The sequence below is a fragment of the Lacerta agilis genome, chromosome 9 (assembly GCF_009819535.1).
Source record: "Lacerta agilis isolate rLacAgi1 chromosome 9, rLacAgi1.pri, whole genome shotgun sequence".
Classification (NCBI taxonomy): domain Eukaryota; kingdom Metazoa; phylum Chordata; class Lepidosauria; order Squamata; family Lacertidae; genus Lacerta; species Lacerta agilis.
In genome coordinates, this window is record NC_046320.1 from 20904736 (window position 1) to 20925540 (window position 20805).

Consider the following 20805-nt stretch of genomic DNA (forward strand, 5'->3'; position numbering starts at 1 on the left):
TTGATTGTCCCTAAAAACACAAAATTTGTCTTTACGGCCCTTTCACCCTACATCAGTTCCTGGATTTAAGGGGTCGAGAGACAATAAATATAGATAGCAGAGTGCCGTATTGTAGATCCCTAATCCAGCATGCATTTCTGTGCATGTTTGTGTGGAAGTAAAGTTGATGGCATGTACAGACTTCCTCCCACTTATGTGCAATTGACTAGTTTGTGACCGCATATACCTGCGGCGCTTATAAATAAATAAATAGATTCAAACCAGGAAATGGGAGAGAGCTGGAGAGTCCTTGTGGCTCACTAAGAGACCTTCCCCAGAGCCCAAAGAGGACTTCAGTGAAGGGGGAGGAATCCCCAAAGAGCCATGAAAGCTGCTCAGCCTCTCTACCTAGCAGTTGAAGCTCGGGGTAGCACAACCACCACTGCTCATGTGACCTCCAACCTCCAGCTGGTCCCAGAGCTTCAACTCTGGTTCTCCACTTAAGTGGTTTTCGCCTATATGCATGGAGGCCCAGCACGTAACTGTACAGTGGTACCTCAGGTTATGAACTTAATTCGTTTTGGAGGTCCATTCTTAACCTGAAACCATTCTTAACCTGAGGCACACTTTCACTGATGGGGCCTCCCACTGTCACCACGCCGTCACCGTGTGATTTCCATTCTCATCCTGGGGCAAAGTTTGCAACCCGAGGTACTACTTCTGGGTTAGCGGAGTTTGTAACCCGAAGTGTTTGTAACCCGAGGTACCACTGACTCCTTTAGTAAGTGTGCTTAGGGTTGAAGATTAAGGTGTCTTGCATGACCATATTTAAGGTCTGTCAGTCTTGATTTCCAGTGGAAGTTCACTTCAGGAATTCCCTGAGGTCATGAACAGAATTGTCACAGAGAGCTAAGATTTGGAGATAGTCTTGATCATAGGTGTGAAGTTTGCAAATGCCCATTCTTTGTTACTTTAGCCAAGGAGTGGCTCACCATTTTTGTCCCAAGGGACCAGTGCTCCCAGAGTCACATGGCTGAAGCGGGTGTGGCCCACTGTAAACCAGGATTACTGGTTCTCACATAGTGCTAAGCCAAGATTTTTTTTGAAACTGAAAGAAAACTCAGCAGAAATCCTCCTCCTGACGATTTGGAATGAGGATAAGGAAGGGAGATTTGCTGAGGTTCATCCACATACCATACCGCTGAACCACAGTTTAGTGTTGCATGAGAAGCACACTGAGTTATACATATAAAAATGCTAAATAGTTAAAGCTAACTATCTTTTAAAAGTAAAACCTCTGTACTGGAATGAGGATGGAAGAGCTTACAAATTCACATGGCAAATGGTTTGACTTACCTACGTCAATCGGCTCTTGCTTTATGTGTGTGAGCTCTGTACCTTCGGGAGTACTGTGGATGGAATCGTCATCTTCTGGGATTTCTGTGCAAATTCAAAATAAACTTTAGAAATGTATTTACTAATTATTATTGGGTCCAAGATAGCATATGAGATTTCTAGGTACTTTTGTATAGCACATTAGACATAACCTTTCCACGTGGGAATAATGCCTGCATGTGATGGGGTCCCAATATGGCCTAAGTGCGCATTTACCCTCTCAGCTTCAGTATGCAGTCAGTGTGCCAGACTGGAGACGAGAAGACCTAGGGTCGTCTCCCATGTAACTTGTCTTGTTCTCACTCTTGGCTCACCTGCAGGTAGTGGACTGCACATGGGTATGGGATATGTACACAGAGTTTCCAATTTCCTTAACAGTTTGGTCTCAAGGTGGAAGGGGAGGGGGGGAATATGGCTTGTGATGATGACATATGGGGATCTCAGATACATAAGCTAATTGCTCAGATACATAAGCTAATTGCCAAATGGCACCTTAAACCTGGGTTACAGTTGTCACAACGGAATGTCTAAGTGCCATTCTCCCCCGTTATGTTTATTGTTGTTGTTGTTGCTGCTGCTGTTGTCGTTACAGTGGTGCCCCGCTAGACGAATGCCTCGCTAGACAAAGGCATTCGTCTAGCGGGAAGCTGCAACGCTAGACGAAAAAGTCTATGGGGCTGCCTCGCAAGACGAAAATTTTTCGTCTTTTTTTTCCGTCTAGCGAAAACCGCGGTTTACATTGCCGCTTCGCTAGACGAAAAAACCGCAGAACGAATTATTTTCGTCTAGCGGGGCACCACTGTATTTGTTTACTTTCTATTATACTTTAAAAAAAAACAAAACCTCAAAGCAGTTTACACCACATTAAAACAACAAATAAAACAATCCAGAATATTGTAAAACAAATTCAAGCTTCAAGGAGAATATTTCAGATCATTCTCTAAGTCACATTTTGCTTTCCCTATATTTATGTACCTGCTTAAATTTATATAGCTGCCCCATAGCAGAAGTACTCTAGGAAGCCAGTGTGGTGTAGTGGTTAGAGTGTTGGACTAGGACCTGGGAGAACAGGGTTCAAATCAGCCCGGTGGAGATGTCTGAGACCAGCCTGGATTGTGAAAATCATTTTATTGACTGCCAAGGGTCCCAATTTGAATAAAATATTGGGCAGGGGGGCAGGTAAGCCCCACCCCACAAAAAATTGATCATCTGCCATAGGACATACACATCATTTGAATGACAGTGCCCATAAACTTTGGGGGGAAGCCCCCTCAAGTATTTTATTGGTGGGAACCAAAGACCCCTTGGTCCCTAGGAATTGGCTCCTATACTGACTGCAACAGGTTGGCGTCACCATCAGAAAAAACACAGTATTCTTCCAATACTGTAGAGCTATACCCCTGCATCTTTTGATAGCACAGAAGACACTGAGAATTCTCTAATAAGATAATTAATTGAAGGAAGACATTTTGGCAGAGCAATCACAGTTATTCCTAATTGTTTGCCTCTTTCTCTATGCACTTCTTCTGTGTTTCATCACGGTGAAGTGGGTGGAATGCTGACCTTTAATGTAATTGGTTTCTGGCTGTTTGATGATGCTCCCCTTGTGATAGATAGGATGCGACGGATCATTTTGTCAGTTACATCAGCGGAGGCTGACCCAGCAAAGAGGTAAATGTCCAAGGCTGTGCAGAGAGGTCAGTGACTGCGTTATCTAACTCCAAGCCATGGTCTCGGGCTGTTAGATAATGCTGTCAAACATTGAGCAAGAAAAGATCACTGACAGCCATAGCGTTTCACTAAAGGAAATTACTCAAATCCTTTTATAAATAAGACCTTTGATAAATAATTGCTGGATTTGGTGTCTGTTTAAAAGGCATTGCTTAAATTGGTTTCTTACCTACTCACTGACAGCATGGGATTTCTGAAATTGTAGCCAAGTTTTGCTGTCATCAGTTAAAGTTCCTTCACACAGAGCAAACAGGCAAACCCATAGTTTTTTCCTCTTGCATTAGAAGAGTGGGCCAATTATACAGATATATAGGTTGTTATGGTAAAGTACCTTCATGGGCCACTGCCTTGTCATGGCAAAGGGGCTTGAATAACTCAGGGAATCTATGAGCTATGCCATGCAGGGCCACCCAAGATGGACAGGTCATAGTGGAGAGTTTAGACTAAATGTGATCCACCTGGAGGAGGAACCGGCAAGCCACTCCGGTATCCCTGCCAAGAAAACTCCATGGACAGCCTGGCGTGCTCTGGTCCGTGGGGTCACGAAGAGTCCGACACGACTGAACAAAAACAGCAGTAAAGTAATTTGGCACCCTCTGTTGGTGCCAGCACGAGGCTGTTTAAGTAAACTATGTGTAGTAAATCTTTTTTTTTTGGGGGGGGGAAGTATCTCAGAAACCTGCTGTGTTTGTAAAGGTAATGGAACCCCTGACCATTAGGTCCAGTCGCGGACGACTCTGGGGTTGCGGCGCTCATCTCGCTTTACTGGCCGAGGGAGCTGGCGTACAGCTTCCGGGTCATGTGGCCAGCATGACTAAGCCACTTCTGGTGAACCAGAGCAGCGCACGGAAATGCCATTTACCTTCCTGCCAGAGTGGTACCTATTTATCTGCTTGCACTTTCGAACTGCTAGGTGGGCAGGAGCACATTCAAAGGTAATGAAAAGCCTGACTTACCATGATTTACTGTGACTGAGCAGTGTGAGATGCAGCCAGCCTAGTTGCTCTCACTTTGCTCTTCCCCTGACATGAGTGGGAGATACAAGGAAGCCACATTTAAAGCATGTCTTGCTTTGACATCTGAGCCGGTGATCCTGGTGTTCCAAACAAGCCAGGATCGTAATCCATCAGGAAACCTTGATTTAAGTCTAGTGATCAAAACCAGGGTTCCAGGTTCAGAGAACCTAACAAGCCATGTGTAATTTCAGCTTCATGGTTTGTTTCTTCAGTTCACACAGGGGATGAGCAAAGTGTTAAGCGATCAGGCTGCACGCATGAACATGATGCTCATTAACAATAAACAAAGATAAGCCAACAAACCTGGCTTATTGTTACAGGCAACTTTCACATGCAAAAGATTGTCCTTTAGGTTTTTCATCACTTGACCTCGATGAAGTCTTTGTTTCTGCTATGGACAAAGTATCCCCATCAGGATAGCTAAGAATGAGACTCTTATTCTCAAGGTTGTGGGTTCAAGCCCCATGTTGGGCAAAAAGTTTCCTGCATTGCAGAGGGGTTGGATTAGATGCCTGTAGTGGTCCCTTCCGGCTCTACAATTCTATGATTCTATAGGATGGGATTTGTACAAGTCTCCTCCTTACCCACCTTTATTGTTGGTCATTGAATAAGCTTGGGCTTGGCTCACAGTTTTAAACTGTCACCTAACCTACATCCTCACATTTAACCTTCTGTTGTTATTTAGTAGATTGTAACTGAATGCTGCTCACCTAAGTCAGTAACTTCTTCTTTTATGTCTTCCTTCACATGTGTAGTAATGGACTCTTCCAAATCTCCATTTAGATAATTAGTTCTGTCTACTGCGCTGTGGAGCACTAGACGCACAAAAAGAGATAGTTATGCAAATGCTGATATCCTACTGCAGTTATATTTTACTTGTATTTTAATCGAGGGATTCACAAACAGTATCTCTGTGTTTACCTGGGTCTTTCACTTTCCTTGTGTCTGTGAGCTGCAGATCTCCTGACATACTACTAACAGAATCTTCCGCACCTGTGTCTCCTCGTAATTCTGAGTGAAACGTTACAGGTTATGATATTAGGTTGTGAAATTGTTATAACAGAAAGAAGTCTTACTGCAGTTATTCTAAGGAAACAGTTTTTTTTTAAAAAAATAAAAAATAAATAAAAATAGTAAGATGCTTAGGCATTTTCTAGATGGCCCCCAGAAAATCAAAAGTGAGTTAATCCAATTTTATGTAGCACCAACAATGTGGCTTAATTCTGCAAAGTAACTTAAACAAAACCAGGACTCTTGTCCATAAGGTCCTTGCAACCTACATTTAAATGGATTAGATACACCGGAGTGAGGAAAAGAATGAAAGAAGCAAAGATAACAAGGGATGGAACTTTCTAGTAGACAAACTTCTATTGTTCCCCTTCTAGTCCCTGCCAGTTTAATATTACGTGTAGTACAGCTATTTATCTCTACTTTGGCCTCCAAGCCATTCTGATAAATAAGGTTTTGTTCCTCAGTTGAATCATATGCTCTTGCAAATGTATTACGTAGAGGTCAGGAAGCACAGAACTGTAGCTAACTATTTATACGATAAATACTTGTGTTTTTCATTGCCTTATGAGTACATTGTAAATGTGTTTCCAGCAAATGATCTCTGGCACCTCCATTTTTAAAAAAGGGAATTAAAGGTATTTAAATATTCCCAGGTGCTTCACACACACAAACATCCTCCACACACAGAGTTTTTGTCAGTTTCAGACAGAAAAACCAATTGACTGGCTGCATTCATGTCAGTGAGCCACAAGTTGCTCAGGACTGGGTGGCAAGGAAATGGGGGTACAATGTAGTTTAGTAGCAGTGGCTCAAGGCTCCACCCCACCCCAATGATACTTGTGTTTCCATACGATCCACTAGAGTACAAATTCATCTTTCTACCTTATCACTAAGGCATTGCACTTTATGACATTTGGAGTTATCATAAACAGTAGTTTTGTATTTCTATTCAGATCTTGTAATGGAATATCCTCTTTATGGCACAAGGCAAACACCACCACAATTCACATTCCTTCTTATTTTTTGCACTTATGGTTTTGTTTTGTTTTGTTGTCTTCTTTGACCTTTTAATTATTATTTTTAATTTCTTTGTACTTTGTACTTTGAATTAAACAGACTTTTGTAAACAGACTTTTATATATAAACTTTCATATATTTACTAGTGCAAAACTGATAAAACTAATTTTGATGGCTTAGAACTCTTACCTCTGAGATTCTTTTCTGTTTTAGTTTCTACCCATTCTGCAGGCTTCTCGCTGTCATCATTATCCGATCTGCTTGTTTTATCTGCATTGCTGTGGCCCAGAATAGCATCCAGCTCTCTGAAAAACTTCATACTTTTGCTTGTGTTGCCTGAATATTGGGCATTTTTTACACTCTTATATTCATGCTTTAGATTTTTATATTTTGTCCTGCACTGCTTCCAGTCCCTGTCGATTCCAAATTTTTGGAGTCTAGCAGCAACATGTTCAAATATTCTTTTGTTTCTCACCGTTCCCTCGAGTTGTTGCTGGATGCTTTTATCTGACCAGACACGTATTAGAGCTCTAACTTCATTAATAGTCCAGTGTTTTCCTCCTTCATTTGCTACAGATGGAATGTATGGCAGACTTCTGGTCGCATCTAGTATTGGGGTTGGGTTACCTGCATCAGGCAGAATAGGGGAGAGACTCAGATATGTGTTACCTGCATTGAGTGGGATGGGGTCAGGATAAGGTAAAATAAAGGGTGGGAGAAGAGAGAGAGAGAAAATGGTTTTGGTGAACTTTTTAATTCCTGTGCACCTTTAGGCTGCAGTCTTATACACACTTACTTGGGAGTAAGGCTCAGTGAGTTTTACTTCTGGGCACTGTTATAAAAATAAATTCATGGTAGAAACCAAATTGGTTTAGCCTATAACAGGGTTTCCCAAACTTGGCTGTCCAGCTGTTGTTGGACTACAGCTCCCATCATCCCTAGCTAGCAGGACCAGTTGTTAGGTATGATGGGAATTGTAGTCCAAAAACAGGAAAACTCTGACATATAAGTTCTCCGATTTAACAAAAGCCAACATTACATACATTATTAAAGCAAAGCCGTACTGACTGCAGAAACAGAATCTGAGATAATGGCACAGACCCTCCAAGTTTCCCTATTTTCCAGGGGTGTCCCTGATTTACAGAAGCTGTCCCAGTTTCTGATTTGATCCCGAAATGAAGGTAATCCTGTATAGGGAAGTTTTGTTATGTTTTTATATACCGGTATGTTGGAAGCTGCCCCGAGTGCTGGGGCAACCCAATAAGATGTGTGGGATATAAATAGTAAAATTATCCATATGGAATGGAACGTCCCTATTTTCAACAGAGAATTTTTTGAGGGTATGATGGCACCAGATTATCAATGGTGCTCTCATTCTTCTGTGGGGGTCATGGTTTTATAACTGTGTATAATATAAAGTGTGAAAGATCAGTGCAGTTTTTAAATCAGTGGTAAAAATCGGTACCATTTTGAAAGATTCAGAGCACTACACTAATTCAAAATGATGTCCAATTGTATCCAAACATAGATGAAGACCTGCTCCTTCACCTCAGGAACCATCATTCAAAATTTGGTTAAGATATCTTAAGAGATGTCCAAATGCATAGTCAGCAAGCAACTTTCCAAAACATTTTAAGTGCAACTTAGTGCAGTGCTAAGGCAATCATTCTGTCAGCGCAAGGGTATGCTGTGGAAAGTTCTCTTCCCGAATTCCATTCTAGGGTTTCCTCCAACCCTATGGAACAGATTTGAGGAGTGGGTGTGTGGCATATGTGGAGAGGGGAGGGGAGAAGTCTCACTGCACAAGCAGAAATTATTGTGCTGACAAGGACTTGTTAGTGGAATACCACCCACCACAGTACATGAGAAATAAATTTGCAGGATCTTTGATTACTTCTTCTATCATCTGATATGCACCTGAAAGTACCACTCATAGTCTGATTCCATAGTTTGTTCCAAAAACACGCTAGACTGACTTCTTCTGCTTCAACAGAAGCCTTCTACCAGATGGCTCCTGAAGAGCCCTGGAAAAGTCTGAAAACCTTTGCAGCAGCACTCTTAAGAGGTTGTTTCCTAAAAGAATGAACAATAGACACACACACCCTTACACCTGTGCACACAGAAGCACTTGCACACTCACACATAGTCCTCTGAATCTCTGCTGATGAAGCAGAAGAGTTTGACAATTTTATTTCATAGCCTTATATCAGTGCCCATGAACTGCATGTTGAGTTGAGTTTCTACTTCCTCTGCCTTAGATGCACACAACCGTGTTCTTGTTTCCAATCAAGAACTGAATTGCTGCATAAAATAAGTAATTTCGTTTTATTGTATTTCATGCAGACGTTAAAGCAAACACTACAGAAACCAGGCAATAGTAAACCATCCCTGAATGCCCTAGCCCAGGCACGTCCAACTTTCAAAAGACTGAGATCTACTCACACTATATATAAGGGGGGGGTAAGGGTCCTGTGATCTACCACGGGCACCCAACGATCTACCTGTTGGATGGTCCTGCCCTAGCCTTTCCAACATATTTGTTCTGTCCCTCTGACACAATAATATTCCATTCTTAACGAGTATGAGAAACAGAGTATTTGCTGTCTCTCGTTTGCCATCCTTTGTTACCTAGTTGAATGGGCCGGCAGTGGGACATAAAAAGTAGTGGATTTGCAGGAGGGTCTTCCTCCTCTTCCAGTGTAACTGCAACTTCACCTGTGATTGGGGGGGGGGAGAGAAAAAAAAAGAATTGTTATACATAGGAAAAGCAAGATATTGTCGTATGAATTATGACTTGCTATAGATATTTCTAATGCAAACTTCCTATTGAAGCGACAACATTGATACACAGTAATCAGGTATTCTCAGCCAGGCTACTCCCTTGAATATATTAGTTTCAAATAATAGTTAAAGCAAATCTTATCCTAACATAACACAACATTTAAAAAAGTAAAAATGAAAGAAGAAGAAGAAGAGGCAGAAATAAAGGATCTTTAGATGTGAAGTAGTAGATACAGTATGTATAGTGTAGATAATGTGAAGTAGTAGATAGTGTAGATAGTGATTCAAAGAATCTTGAGCAGAACTCTTTACTCCTGAGATGGGGCCTTTCCACCCTCTTCTGACTTCCAAAACCCACCCCAGAGAATAAGGAGACCCCCCCCCTCGGATTTGTGGAAGATGTGACTGACTTATCCAAGTGTTAGATCCAAGCCAGTATTTTCTCTTTTACAAAGCAATTCGATGATGTAGGCCAGGAGAGGTCAGAATCACACAATCTTCATCTAATGAAAGGCTATTTAGCATCTGTGCATTTATTTATTTTTGCAGTACAATCCCAGTGGGGGCTTACTAGTTGGGAAGTGAGTATAGGATTGAATCTGGAGTGGTGGTGCTATTATTATTATTATTATTATTATTATTATTATTATTATTAGCAGGAGCAGTGGTTGTTGTTGCTATTGTATAGTTATTTATACTGTGCCTTTTCCCCTGACATGGACTCAAGACTGCTTAACAGATACCCTCTCACTATATAGAAGGGTCTGGTGACTTCTGTTTCAGTGTATCTGAAGAAGCGTGCATGCACACGAAAGCTCATACCAAGAACAAACTTAATTGGTCTCCAAGGTGCTACTGGAAGGAATTTTTTAATTTTTTTTAATTCTGTTTCGACTATGGCAGACCAACACAGCTACCTACCTGTAACTAGATAAAATAAGAACAGCTAAAACGTTTAAAAACAAAACATTTGTTTGTTTGTTAATATCTATGCAGTTACGGGACATCGATTTCTGTGGTACGTGAAACGCATGTAAGCAAAGCAAGTTGTATCACATGTTTTAAAAGGAAATGAAAACTACAGCACAATTCATTGTTAGCCAGGACTGATACTCTTACTTCCCACGTACTTCAGTAATGAAAAAGCTAAAAGAAAGATCCAGTCTTCTATTTTCCCCACAATACTTCTGCATTACAATAAATTTATTAAATCTGAAAGTAATCATGTAATTGTTCAAATATGTTATAATCCACGTAGCATTAAACTATGGCTCAGTGTTGTGTGTGAATGCAGTCCTGTGTTTATTGGCTGTGCACTTCCTACATGCAACATGTAGGAAATCGCAATGTATGAAGAGACTAAAATAGAAAGCAATCTGATGGCTAGTTTTCAAAGATAATGGGCCATGTTCAACTAAATTGTTGTGGTAGCAGAAGCCAACACGACAGGAATTTCCCCTTGTTTCCACCTCCCCACTTGCACCCTGTGCTATATGAGAAATCTTTGCGTTGACAGAATCTTAGCCTTAGTGCTATGTGGAGTATAACAACCCACTGCATTTTGACTAGACTGTGGGACTTAAAATTGGCGAGGCAACAAGCTGATTAACTGATTTTAGAACAGTCACCATAACTCAGAGTAACCTCCCTAAGAAGACTGTTGTGCCAATAAAATGGAGGGGGGTCATCCATGCAAGTTGCCCATAGCTTCTTAGAGGGTCAGGGGAAAATATTTATTATTATTATTATTATCGGATTAAAAGATATCAATAACTTGGTGAGCATTTAATTCCTGTTTAGGTAAAGGGACCCCTGACCATTAGGTCCAGTCGTGTCCGACTCTGGGGTTGTGGCGCTCATCTCGCGTTACTGGCCGAGTGACCTTCCCGCTGTTCACCTTCCCGCTGGAGTGATACCTATTTATCTACTTGCATTTTGACGTGCTTTTGAACTGCTTAGGTGGGCAGGAGCTGGGACCGAGCAACAGGAGCTCACCCCGTCACGGGGATTCGAACAGCCGACCATCTGATCAGCAAGCCCTAAGCTCAGTGGTTTAACCCACAGCGCCACCCGCGTCACGTTTATTTTCCATTAAATCTCTGTGAATATGATCTATAGTCATAATCACTTTAGAGTGCAGGGAGGCCAGTGTTTTCTTCATTATCATCACAAAATGTTTCGTACAGTGATTACAATGTGTCTGTGAAAGCAGGACAGGAAGATGTTGTATTTGTATTTCAAGCTGGAACAACAACAAAAAAAGATAAGAGTTAGCTAGGACAGAGGCTTATTGTCCATATTTATTATTGCTGTTTATGTATTTTAAATGGATGTTGGCTCTCTTTGGGGTGGGCAGCTCTTGCATAACACATGCCCTCCTTGCAAAATGTAAGATTATTTAAAATTTGTTTTTTAAAGTCATTGTAGTGAGTTTGTCCTTTTTGCATTTAATATAAATATGTGTTGCAGAGCATTTGGGGGCATTTCTGGCCCTTACTGCTATCAGTGATTGGACTTAAAAAGATAAGATAGTGCTTTAAAATACTCCCCAGCTGAAGTCTGCTGCTCAGACATCAGAATTCCAGGAGACTGAAAACACCCTGAGATGCCTAAAACTGTCTGTCTGTCTCTTTCTCTGTCTAAACTACAGTCTTCTCACACAGACACCTGAATAATCTGATTATTAGTCGGGAGGGAGGTCTGCCCCCCCCCTTAATTTTTTTCCTATTCCAAACATTCAAGGAGCAATTGTCTAACTATTTAGTTTCCACGGCAACGTACCTCTTGTTATTTACATAACAAAGGATGAGCCTGGCCAGACCTGGCCAGCAGGTTTGACCAACTTGAAGCGTTAAACAGGAGAGGCCCATTAACCCTCTCCAGTAGAACCTCCACTCTCTCAACTACAGTATATACAAATTTCCTTATTTTATAATAAACATACTTTTGTATTGTGGATTGTATTTGCAACGTTTGGCCTTTCCAAATTTAATTCTCTGATTTTAAGGGACGAGCAAAAAAATATCACATATCATCATACAGGCCTCTGGAAAACATTAAGCTGCCTTGCAATGCATATTGCTTACTGCTATTATTTAAAGCGTTTTAAGTGGCTTTTTAGAGCTACAAGCTCCGAAAGGGACATACAGAGGAGCGAGAGACATGGCAAAAATATTCACAGCTGAACAGATTAATATGAGGAGCTGTTCTGAAGACTACAGCTATTTTTATTATCACTGTAAAAAGGAAAAAGATATATATTATTCATTAACTGCTACTTCAAAAAGGGACACCTTCCCATCACTACAAATATGTGTCTTTTGACCTTGGCTCTTTTGTTTTCATTCCACATGAGCATAAATGCATCATCTGCAGCATTTTAAATTGTATTACAATAGCATAGCTCGTTCCACAATTATTAATTTTCTTCAGTATGAGCTAGATAGCTTATATATATATATATATACATAATTATATGAACAGTGACAGATAAATCCCAATTAAAAAGCAATAGAAGTTTGGAAGCCCCCGCTCTGAGGTTTTGACTTTCCTTTACAGGAAAGGCCTCGTGAGTCTAGCTAGCTCCAGCAGCTGGTTTAACTACCATCAGGCTTATGTATTTATAGAAACGCTGGTGAGCAGAACCGTCCTCCCCCCCCCCTTCACACATACATACACACAGATAAGGAGAGAGTGCATTAAGTCAGTTTGTTCTTCCAACTGTGCCATCTGTGGTGCAAAGTGGGGATTGAACCCTAGCAGCCTCTTAATGTATTTCAGGTAAAGATAATACAGAAACGATTTTCATTTTTTTTTTTTTTACCTTCATTGTTCTCCCTGGTGGCATTTATGATGTCATTTGCTGAACACCTGCCGTTTTCTTCCTCTGTTAACTGTGTGACAGGTTCATGTTGCAATATGGCATCCAATTCGTGGAAAAACTTCATGGTCTTTGTAGCATCTCCTGAGTTGTGGGCATATTTAACTGTCCTATATTCATATTTCAGGTTTTTATACTTTGCACGACATTGTTTCCAGTCTCTGCAGATCCCCAGCTCCTGTAGCCTTTTAGCAATGTAAATAAATATTCCTTTATTCCTTAGTGTTCCATGGAGTTGCTTTCTGATGTTTTTTTCTGACCAGACGCTTAACAAGGCTTTAACCTCCTCCTCAGTCCAGTGCCTTCCTGCTCCACTCTCCATGTTGAAAGTGACCTGGAAATGATTCACTATTTCTAGCCAAGATTTTGTTTCCTAGGAAACCAGACGGCTGGTTGTCAGTAAGCTCCACAGAGATGAAAGGATCTAGTTTTACTGGCTCAAGCTGCCTGAGGGGAGTAACTTGAGAAACTGCCAAATAAGCAGGTTCCATATTAGAGGCAGGAAAATAAAGCAGCTCAGGCACAAATGATTACAAAGTATGTTAATAATTGGCACTCAGAATAAGCTGTTTTCTGCTTGACAAAATGCATTCTTTAACCCTTGTTGTGCTCAGTGCTTTAAAATGTAGTCGCTGCTTTGAAATGAAAATTGAGACTCTAAATATATGCTGCAGACTGAATTGCAATAGCTTTGGACCCTTGTGCTGTAATACTTACTAGCAAGTAAGTGCCTTTGATTTCAAAGTATGTTCAAGTAGATTAGGATCTCTGCCATAAGCCTGTGATTCACAATGCTGGCATGTTTATACGTACGGTGGATTGATCTAGTCTAACTGCAAATTTAGCAGTTTAAGTAAATTCCGTATCCACACGTTTAGGCATTTTGTGATTTGTAGCAAACAGAATGGTTGTAATTGACATTTTGAAGATTCAAAGGTATTGGTAATAATTTCATGTGGGTGACATTTATTTGAGTTTACCAACAATGCACAAAAATGAGCAACCAAAAAAAAGAAGAAGAATAAATTAGTCTCAGAGAAACTATATTAGACTTTTTTATTGTCCACGAAAGTAGATTTGTCTTTTCCAAATAAAAGTTTGGTTTTTCTCAAAAATAACGAAATAAAAATACATATTGTATTGAATTCAGACTTAATCACACTTAGAGTTGACCCATTAAAATCAGTGGAACTTAAGATGATCATGACTAACCTGAGTTTCATGAATTTTCTACTATAGTCCTGTAACATCTGGAGAGCCACAGGTTCCCCATCAATGAGCTACAGTCTGGAAAGAAAATATTTTTATTTTACTTTTTTGGAGAGCCCAAGGGCTGTCTAAAAAGAGGGACCACTGCCTATGGTATGTGCTGCTCTCACATCTGGCAAACAGGTTTGGCAGGGTGTTGATTATCTCAAAATTCCTGCAGAACCTTCCCAGAAGGGAAGACTAGGACTAAAAGTGTGGGTACACCTTGGGAAGTAACAAAATAGGAAATTCTTTCCAGTAGCACCTTAGAAACCAACTGAGTTTGTTCTTGGTATGAGCTTTCGTGTGCATGCACACTTCTTCAGATGTAACTTGGGAAGTAAAACCTTCACAGCCATGGACATAGCCAGGAGGGGCAGCTGTCCCCCTCATCAATAAAAATAAACAAAAATACATAGCTAACTGAGGTTCTGCCCCCCCCCAACAAAACGCCTACCCTGCCTATCAAAAATCATGGCTACGCCTATGCTCACAGCCCTGCAATTTCTTTTTAGAAATGCCAGGTGAGAAGTCTCTGCCTGAGGATGGGCCATTTCCCTCACAAAGGACAGCCATTAGCCCTACCGGCCAGGGAGGAAACCTTTTGTTTTGCAGAAATGTGTGCCTGGGAGGGGTCAAGGAGAGATTGCATAGGTGTGGAAAATTCCCAAGTTACCTCCTCTGACCCCCCACCCCCGCCCCCAATTTGTGATGTAGCTCTGATGTATCTGGGGTGGTGGTGGTCTTGGGATAACCTCTTCTGTGATTGGATGCTGTTTCTGGGGGTGGGCTAGACTCCAGGAGGGATTTTGAAATGTCTTTATAAGCGCATGCCTGCATTGTTCTGGGTCTTTCCCCCTGAAAATCACCACTGTTGCAACAGCTTCAATAAAGATCAAGCTTACTAGCTGCTTTGCTTCTCAATCTTCTCTGGTTGGCCTCTGTTTTTTACTCCTACCAATGGAGAACCTACAAAGGACTTTGCAAGGGCTCTTGGGTACCCCATAAGGGAATAAGGGCAGATTTTTTTTCTTACAACACAGTGCAATATAGACAAGAAAGTGTATTGGTGTCAACAAAAACAAAAACAAATTAAATTAAAAACAAAAGCATATTACGTATCCTGAACTTGTTTGTAAGATTTTGTGTTTCTTTGTGTCTCCACCCCAAATACTTTTTCTGGAACCAGAACCTTGTACCTAGATTTGGTGGTTGATAAGGGAAGGTGAAATTCAGGAGGATGGGGGTTCTCTTGCCGTAGGATCCCCCCTCCCCCCTTTAAGGTTATTTGTTTGTTTGCATACAAATATGTTCTCTAGGCATTTTGATACTTCCATATTGTGTATGGATGGTGCTATTTTGGCTACATAGGAATCCACACTTGGCTAATGTGTTGGCTGTGAATATATAAATGCCATTTTGGTGCCATCATCTGCTTTTGCTTTTCTCCTAGAGGCCAAGAGAGTGCTGGGATTGTGACAAGTGATGGCGAGTCAGCTCATTCATTCAAACTACACAAGGTAAACTGGGAAGCTTGTTTACTGTTTATTTATATAGTTAAGAGAAGGTGTGGCTTTCACACATAGAAAATTTCCGTTTCAGACTCTGAGATGTTAAAAATAATGCCGAGAAGCTGAAAAACCATTCACTGTATTCTGCTGCGGTAAACCTCGCAGAAGCTGCATGGCTGAACAAGGTTTTGAATATGAATTTCCAGTATCTACGTTATAAATTGTGTACATGTATTGTGAATAGCATCACACCATGCTACTTCAAACACAACAGTTTTCCTGAAAGAGGAGCAGGGAAAGTGAGCAAAAGGTATAAATCATCATCACATGTACCCATTATTATTTTTTGACCAGAGTACCATGTGTATGGAATCACTAAACCCTTTAAAAGAAATGCAGTCTTGCCAAATTATATTATACAGTATCTGTGCTCTGTGATAATGCAGGGAAGATAAGATGGATAAAGCAGGGTTGCCAACTTTCTCTGTTCTGTTTTGTCCTTACCTTAAAAAGCTTGACCTGTTTATTTTCTGCAGATCAAGCTGCTGTTAAGGACACAGCGATTGAATATGAGGTCAATGCCCCTGCCCCAACCCCTTACGCTGGAGATCCTAGCGTGAAGCCAAGTGGTTTGAAAGTCAGTTCGGCTAGACAGTGATTTGCCCAAGGCCAGGCAGTGGTTTACAAACCAAAACTATTGCCACTACACCACAGTAGCATAACTTTATTTACCTATTCCAAGTGCCAAATGATCATTACATGAAAATTTGTTGTTGTTGTTGTTGTTGTTGTTGTTGTTGTTGTTACTACTACAGTTTATTACTTGCCTTTCATACAATTAAAACACAACATTAATATTAATATAAAATATTGCACAGTATTTAAAACTGTTTAAAACAACTTGAAATTACAAAAATAAGGCGGGTCACCGCTCCGGCGGGAAGGTAAACGGCGTTTCCGTGCGCTGCTCTGGTTCGCCAGAAAGCGGCTTTGTCATGCTGGCCACATGACCCGGAAGCTGTCTGCAGACAAACGCCGGCTCCCTTGGCCTATAGAGCGAGATGAGCGCCGCAACCCCAGAGTCGGACACGACTGGACCTAATGGTCAGGGGTCCCTTTACCTTTAATATATATATATGCATCTCAAGGGTAAAAGAGGCACCTCTTCAGTATTTGCCGAAAGCTGTATAGCAGGGGTCAGCAACCTTTTTCAGCCGTGGGCCAGTCCACTGTCCCTCAGACCTTGTGGGGGGCCGGAATTATTTTGGAAAAAAAAAATGAATGAATTCCTATGTCCCACAAATAACCCAGAGATGCATTTTAAATAAAAGCACACATTCTACTCATGTAAAAACACCAGGCAGGCCCCACAAATAACCCAGAGATGCATTTTAAATAAAAGGACACATTCTACTCATGTAAAAACACAGTGATTCTTGACCGTCCACAGGCTGGATTGAGAAGGCGATTGGGCCGCATCCGGCCCCCGGGCCTTAGGTTGCCTACCCCTGCTGTATAGTGAAGGTGCTGGATGCAGGTAAAGGTAAAGGTAAATAACCCCATGACTGTTAAGTCCAGTCAAAGGTGACTATGGGGTGCAGTGCTCACCTTGCTTTTCAGGCCAAGAGAGTGGGCGTTTGTCCACAGACAGCTTTCCGGGTCATGTGGCCAGCATGATTAAACCGCTTCTGGTGCAACGGAACACCGTGATGGAAACCAGAGCGCACGAAAATGCCGTTTACCTTCCTGCTGCAGCAGTACCCATTTATCTACTTGCACTGATATGCTTTCAAACTGCTAGGTTGGCAGAAGCTGGGACAGAGCAACAGGAACTCACACCGTCGCACGGATTCAAACTGCCGGCCTTCTGATCAGCAAGCCCAAGAGGCTCAGTGGCACAGCACCACCTGCGTCCCAGTATTGTGCTAGATGCACCTCTGTGGAAAGGGAGTTCCACAACTTAGGGGCTGCTACAGAAAATGTGTTTTCCTAGACTGCAACACCCTAAGCTTCTGAGGGTGGTGGAAAAACTAAGAGGGTAACCTCCTACAATCTTAGCCTCCCAGAGGGTCTGTAGGAAAGGAGGTGGTCTTTCAGACATTTGGCGCCTGAATCTTTTTAGGGCTTTAAACGCTAACATGAACACCTCAAATTGGGCCAGGGAAAGAACTGGCAATCCATGCAGTTGTTTTCAAACAGGGTTTATGTGAAGGGAAACCCAGCCAGCAATCTGGCTGCTGCTTTTTGGGCCAATTGAAGTTTTCGAATCATCTTCAATCTAGAAGTTTGGGGACAGGAATTTGTTTTTTTGTGTGGGCACACATGTGGATTAATTTTAGCTTGCTAGAATATTCTGGGCAGTATTGGAAACAGCTCTTAAGAGCATGTAATCATTTCCCATTCTTGTTTTGCAGGGGATGGGTCTGGTTAATCATGTGTTCAGCGAAGACAGTTTGAAGAAGCTGTACATTTCAAATCTTGGAATTGGCCACACAAGATACTCTACCTCCGGAGTCTCTGTCTTGGATAACTGTCAACCATTTGTTGTGGAAACTCTGCATGGGAAGATTGCTGTAGCCCACAACGGGGAGCTGACAAATGCTGCACGACTGAGAAGAAAGGTACAAATTTCCCAACCTGTAGTTCTTTTAGTCCAGTGTTTTTCAACCTTTTTTGGGCAAAGGCACACTTGTTTCATGAAAAAAATCACGGGGCACACCACCATTAGAAAATGTTAAAAAAAATTAACTCTGTGCCTATATTGACTATATATAAAGTAATTTTTCAATTTTTCCCACGGCACACCAGGCAACATCTCGCGGCACACTAGTGTGCCGCGGAACAGTGGTTGAAAAACACTGTTTTAGTCTACAGGTGTCATGGCCATTGGTTTACAACAGTGATGGCCAAACTTGGCCCTCCAGCTGCTTTGGGACTACAACTCCCATCATCCCTAGCTAACAGGACCAGTGGTCAGGGATGATCATCTCTTTCTCTTATCTGTATTATATCCCAAATTTAGTTAAAGTACCCATCTCACTGAAGAGCTGATCCCTACACTTGAATTAGTAGCTCAGTCTTCCTTCCCTTGCCAAAGGTGCAAACAACTCCCTCCACCATGATTCCTCCTCTGAATGTATAGGATTGCTCTATTAGGCTCTAACTTTTAAGTAATGACAACTTCCTGAAAAAAATATCGCAGTGCTCAGAAGAATCCTGTTGTCAGATGTGTGGTTCTCCCTCTCTGACATTTTCTTTCCCATAACTACTATTCCTAGTATTTCCTCAGAAGAAGAAATAACAGTTTAACCAGTTCAAATGTGTGGTGTAGATGTCCTCTTTGTGCCCTTCCCTTTCGGATACCACTTCTTTTGATTTCAGAGAGCAGAAATTGGCTCGTGTTACTTCTGTGTTCTAGACCATTGGTGTAGTTATGCATGTACTCATGCGTGTTTCTTCTGCAGATAATACGAGAGTTGCATATACTTGATTAATGCTGCATTTTGGTCCTTTGTTTAATAGCTAATGCGCCATGGAGTGGGACTGTCTACCAGTTCTGACAGTGAATTGATCACTCAGCTGCTGGCCTTCACGCCCCCTTTGGAGAATGACGACACCCCAGATTGGGTGGCAAGGTAAAGCAATTGGTTTGAAGGGAAATAAGCGAAATAAGCAGCACTAAGCAAAAGGAGTACAGTGGTATCTCTGGTTACGAACTTAATTCGTTCCAGAGGTCCGTTCTTAACCTGAAACCGTTCTTAACCTGAGGTACCACTTTAGCTAATGGGGCCTCTCGCTGCCGCCATGCCACCAGCGCGCAATTTCGGTTCTCATCCTGGGGCAAAGTTCTTAACCCAAGGTACTACTTCCGGGTTAGCAGAGTCTGTAACCTGAGGTGTTTGTAACCCCGGGGTACCACTGTATATTAAAAGAGCTCTCATGTTTCAGGATAAAAAATCTGATGAATGAAACACCCACTTCATACTCGCTTCTGATGATGCATAAAGATATTATCTATGCTGTTCGTGATCCCTATGGGAACCGTCCACTCTGTATTGGCCGTCTTGTACCAGTAGGTGATATTAGTGGAAAAGGTAAGACTTCATATTGTGTTTTAATTTGTTGGAAGCCACCCAGAGTGTCTGGGGTAACTGTTGTTGTTGTTTAAATCTCTAAGATGCACCGAGTTCCTGTTAGGGAAAAAGGTGGGGTATAAATAACTATATCACCATCATCATATTTGATATGTTCATATGTGAGCTATGCTTCGAGTTAACTGCATCAATGTTCATTTTGAAACACTTACCACTTGTACTCTTTATGCTTTTAATGTTCAGCTACATAGATAAACATTGGATTTAGTGGAAGAACAGTAATCCTACATGAAAAGAGGAAACAAAAAGTGGAAAAAAATACATAACGCAGGAGAAAATAGGGTTCTAGTTACACTGAATACAGTCTTAAGTAACAGTGATAAAAGCCTAATACATGTTGCTATTGTATCAAATAACCAGGGCTGCCATATTTCAAAAAGTAAATGGTAGAATAGAGGAAATAATTTTGTTTCTTCTGCTTAAGTTTGTGGCTCAGTTCACTTGTGATTGCATCATGAAATTTTATATACTGGTAATATACACCTGAAATAAAATGCTAAATTCTGGGTAATAATGTTATTATTCATCCATAACACCTGAGATATTGGGAACAACATATAGACAACCAATAAATACAACAAAAATGTGTGTCTAGTTTCATAGGTACATCTTCAGAAACACTATAAAGATTAATTCTAAGCAGCTCAATCTAGACTGAATCTTTGGGACATCTTTGGTACCTAGATCAGCCACTAACTTGTGTTATTATGTTGGAGCAATTTCACACTTTACATAGCAGTTGTGTTTGCTGAGGTTACATCTTGCAGTAACCATGAAAAATGTGAAGGAAATATTAATTCCTAAACAGACAGTTGGCATGTGCTGATTAGCTATGGTTGTGCCATGCTTTCACATACAGGCCCACTGCCTGTTTAGGGATGCATTTCCGCCCTTCACAATATATATATATGCTGTAGCAAACACCAGTATAGTTTACAACAAACAAAATTACTGTTGAATGCATGACTGAGTTTCACGGTCATATCACTCGTGGTTGGCCATCAGTCTGATAAGATGTTTTACAAGCAATGTCACCATTGGAATAATACTTTCAGATGCTGCATTGATAAATTATCAACAGT

The 20805-nt window shown here is 41.2% G+C and overlaps 2 protein-coding genes across 2 annotated transcripts in view; one reads left to right on the top strand and one right to left on the bottom strand.

Annotated features, from left to right (window-relative positions):
* The window catches only part of LOC117053287, a 38592-nt gene extending 25445 nt beyond the window's left edge, over window positions 1–13147 (bottom strand). Inside the window, exons 1-6 of the mRNA XM_033160913.1 lie at window positions 12754–13147; window positions 8778–8864; window positions 6339–6818; window positions 5043–5132; window positions 4832–4936; window positions 1336–1419 (exon numbers count right to left, since the gene is read on the bottom strand). Coding sequence (XP_033016804.1) covers window positions 1336–1419; window positions 4832–4936; window positions 5043–5132; window positions 6339–6818; window positions 8778–8864; window positions 12754–13132 — 1225 coding nt within the window. The 5' untranslated portion in view covers window positions 13133–13147. The remainder of the gene's footprint in view (window positions 1–1335; window positions 1420–4831; window positions 4937–5042; window positions 5133–6338; window positions 6819–8777; window positions 8865–12753) is intronic.
* PPAT (phosphoribosyl pyrophosphate amidotransferase) overlaps window positions 1–20805 on the top strand; it is a 41056-nt gene that overhangs the window by 14054 nt on the left and 6197 nt on the right. The window contains exons 2-5 of the mRNA XM_033160911.1: window positions 15512–15578; window positions 17984–18190; window positions 19092–19204; window positions 19518–19663. Of these exons, the coding sequence (XP_033016802.1) occupies window positions 15512–15578; window positions 17984–18190; window positions 19092–19204; window positions 19518–19663 (533 nt within the window). The remainder of the gene's footprint in view (window positions 1–15511; window positions 15579–17983; window positions 18191–19091; window positions 19205–19517; window positions 19664–20805) is intronic.